The sequence below is a fragment of the Bufo bufo genome, chromosome 1 (genome assembly GCF_905171765.1).
Source record: "Bufo bufo chromosome 1, aBufBuf1.1, whole genome shotgun sequence".
In the NCBI taxonomy this organism is placed as follows: Eukaryota; Metazoa; Chordata; class Amphibia; order Anura; family Bufonidae; genus Bufo; species Bufo bufo.
In genome coordinates, this window is record NC_053389.1 from 754,678,457 (window position 1) to 754,680,874 (window position 2,418).

Genomic DNA, 2,418 nt, shown 5'->3' on the forward strand with positions numbered 1-2,418 from the left:
AATATGGGTCTCTGTCCTAAAAACTTGCTGCAGATTCAGGGTAGAAGTGTTGCCCATAGCAACCAATTAGATTCCAGCTTTCATTTCTCTAGTGTAGGTTACTCAATGAAAGAAGTGATTTGATTGGTTGCTATGTTCGGCACCAACACAATTCCCAACTGCGAAGATGTCATTGCCTTTAGTCAAGATGGCGCCGCCGGCTTCAGTCACAGGCCCGCACCAGTCGTAGCTGCGCAGGACGCAACACGCAGGAAGAGGAGGAGAAGGTTGGGCTGAGGCAGAGAGAACGAGAGGGAAGAAGAGGGGCGAGCAGAGCGGAGGAGGTTGGGGAGCGGCAGAGAGCGGGTTGACTGTACGGCGGGCAGCCCGCGGGAAGAAGGAGGAGGCGGCAGAGGGAGTCCCGGGGAAAGGGACGGACGGAAGCCGAGAGGAGGCAGTTGCAGAGGGCTTCTGTGAGCGCTAAGAAGGAGAAGAAGATGGCGGACGGGGATAGCGGGAGCGAGAGAGGGGGCAGCAGCGGAGGAGGGGGAGGCCCCGGCGGCTTCCAGCAGCACATGTCCCGGGAGCAGGAGACGCAGGAGCTGGCCTCTAAGCGGCTGGACATCCAGAACAAGCGCTTCTACCTGGACGTCAAGCAGAACGCCAAGGGCCGCTTCATCAAGATCGCAGAGGTCGGCGCCGGGGGCTCCAAGAGCCGCCTCACCCTCTCCATGGCGGTGGCCGCCGAGTTCCGCGACTACCTGGGCGACTTCATCGAGCACTACGCCCAGCTGGGCCCCAGCAGCCCCGAGCAGATCGCGCAGTCCTCCGGGGACGACTCCGGGGCCGGGGGTCCTCGCCGAGCCCTGAAGAGCGAGTTCCTGGTCCGGGAGAACCGCAAGTATTACCTGGACCTGAAGGAGAACCAGCGCGGCCGCTTCCTGCGCATCCGCCAGACCATCAACCGCGGGCCGGGCTTCAGCGGAGGCACCGGCGGGGGAGCCGGCCTGCAGAGCGGACAGACCATCGCCCTCCCCGCCCAGGGCCTCATCGAGTTCCGCGACGCCCTGGCCAAGCTCATAGACGACTACGGCGGGGAGGACGACGAGCTGGGCGCGGGGCTGGGCCCCGGGGGAGGAGGAGGCGGCGGCGGCGCGGCCGGGGGCATGTACGGGGAGCTGCCCGAGGGCACGTCCATCACCGTGGACTCCAAGCGCTTCTTCTTCGATGTCGGCTGTAACAAGTATGGCGTGTTCCTGCGGGTGAGCGAGGTGAAGCCCAGCTACCGCAACTCCATCACCGTGCCCCTCAAGGCCTGGGGCAAGTTCGGCGGCGCCTTCTGCCGCTACGCCGAGGAGATGAAGGAGATCCAGGAGCGGCAGCGGGACAAGCTGTACGACCGCCGGGGGCCCGGGGAGAGAGGCGGCGGCCTGAGCTCCGGGGGCGGCGAAGACTCCGAGACAGAAGACGTGGACGACGATTGAGCGGCCCGAGGAAGGCAGAGGAGAGAGCGGGAGGGGGGAGGGCCGTGCTGCCCCCACTACATGTCCCAGCATGCCCTGCTCACACACTGGCACCTGCAAATCCCAGCATGCCCTGTGTATAGTGAGATTTACAGGACTGCAAATCCCAGCATGCCTCTGTGCAAACTGAGACTTGTGGGACTGCAAATCCCAGCATGCCCTGTGTATAGTGAGATTTACAGGACTGCAAATCCCAGCATGCCCTGTGTATAGTGAGATTTACAGGACTGCAAATCCCAGCATGCCTCTGTGCAAACTGAGACTTGTAGGACTGCAAATCCCAGCATGCCTCTGTGCAAACTGAGACTTGTGGGACTGCAAATCCCAGCATGCCCTGTGTATAGTGAGATTTACAGGACTGCAAATCCCAGCATGCCCTGTGCAAATTGAGATTTGAAGGACTGCAAATCCCAGCATGCCCCAGTGCAAACAGAGTTGTAGGACTGCAAATCCCAGCATGCCTCGGCGGAAAATGAGACTTGTAGCACTACAAATCCCAGCATGCCCTGTGCAAACTGAGACTTGTAGGACTGTAAATCCCAGCATGCCTCGGCGCAAAGGACTGGACATCCCAGCATGCCACACTGCATACTGAGACCTGCAGGACTACAAATCCCAGCATGCTGCTGTTGGGGGAATTACAAGTCTGTAGTGCTTCGGTAACAAACTGTTCCTGTGCAGACCATCCCTCCTTTCTCCACAGCTGGCTGGGACTTGTAGTTCTACAGCACTTGGGGAGCAGCCGGTTGTCAGAGCCTGATGTAGCACAGCTGGGGTTATAGCAGGTGTCATCCATCACACGTGAACCATGGCATGTTACATGCAGGCTATGGTTTGTAATCCACAACCCAAGGGGTTAAATCTTTTGGCTTTAGGTCAGTGCTCACAGTCTCTAGAAGTAAACGCGCCCCTTCCC

At 59.8% G+C, this 2,418-nt stretch overlaps 1 protein-coding gene across 2 annotated transcripts; it reads left to right on the top strand.

Annotated features, from left to right (window-relative positions):
- The first annotated feature begins 259 nt into the window (after nt 1–259).
- PURB (purine rich element binding protein B) lies at nt 260–1,931 on the top strand. 2 transcript variants are annotated; one of them, XM_040414509.1, is made up of 2 exons: nt 260–1,562; nt 1,606–1,931. In XM_040414509.1, the coding sequence occupies exon 1, from the start codon at nt 477–479 to the stop codon at nt 1,461–1,463; it is 987 nt and encodes a 328-aa protein (XP_040270443.1). In that variant the 5' UTR covers nt 260–476; the 3' UTR covers nt 1,464–1,562; nt 1,606–1,931. The 2 variants fall into 2 exon arrangements, with proteins under 2 accessions (XP_040270443.1, XP_040270444.1); XM_040414510.1 differs by having other exon boundaries at nt 260–1,575; nt 1,793–1,921.
- The last annotated feature ends 487 nt before the right edge of the window (nt 1,932–2,418 follow it).

Bases quoted from the DNA above. Each gene is read 5' to 3' on its own strand.
- PURB (XM_040414509.1), top strand. From the start codon at position 477: ATGGCGGACGGGGATAGCGGGAGCGAGAGAGGGGGCAGCAGCGGAGGA.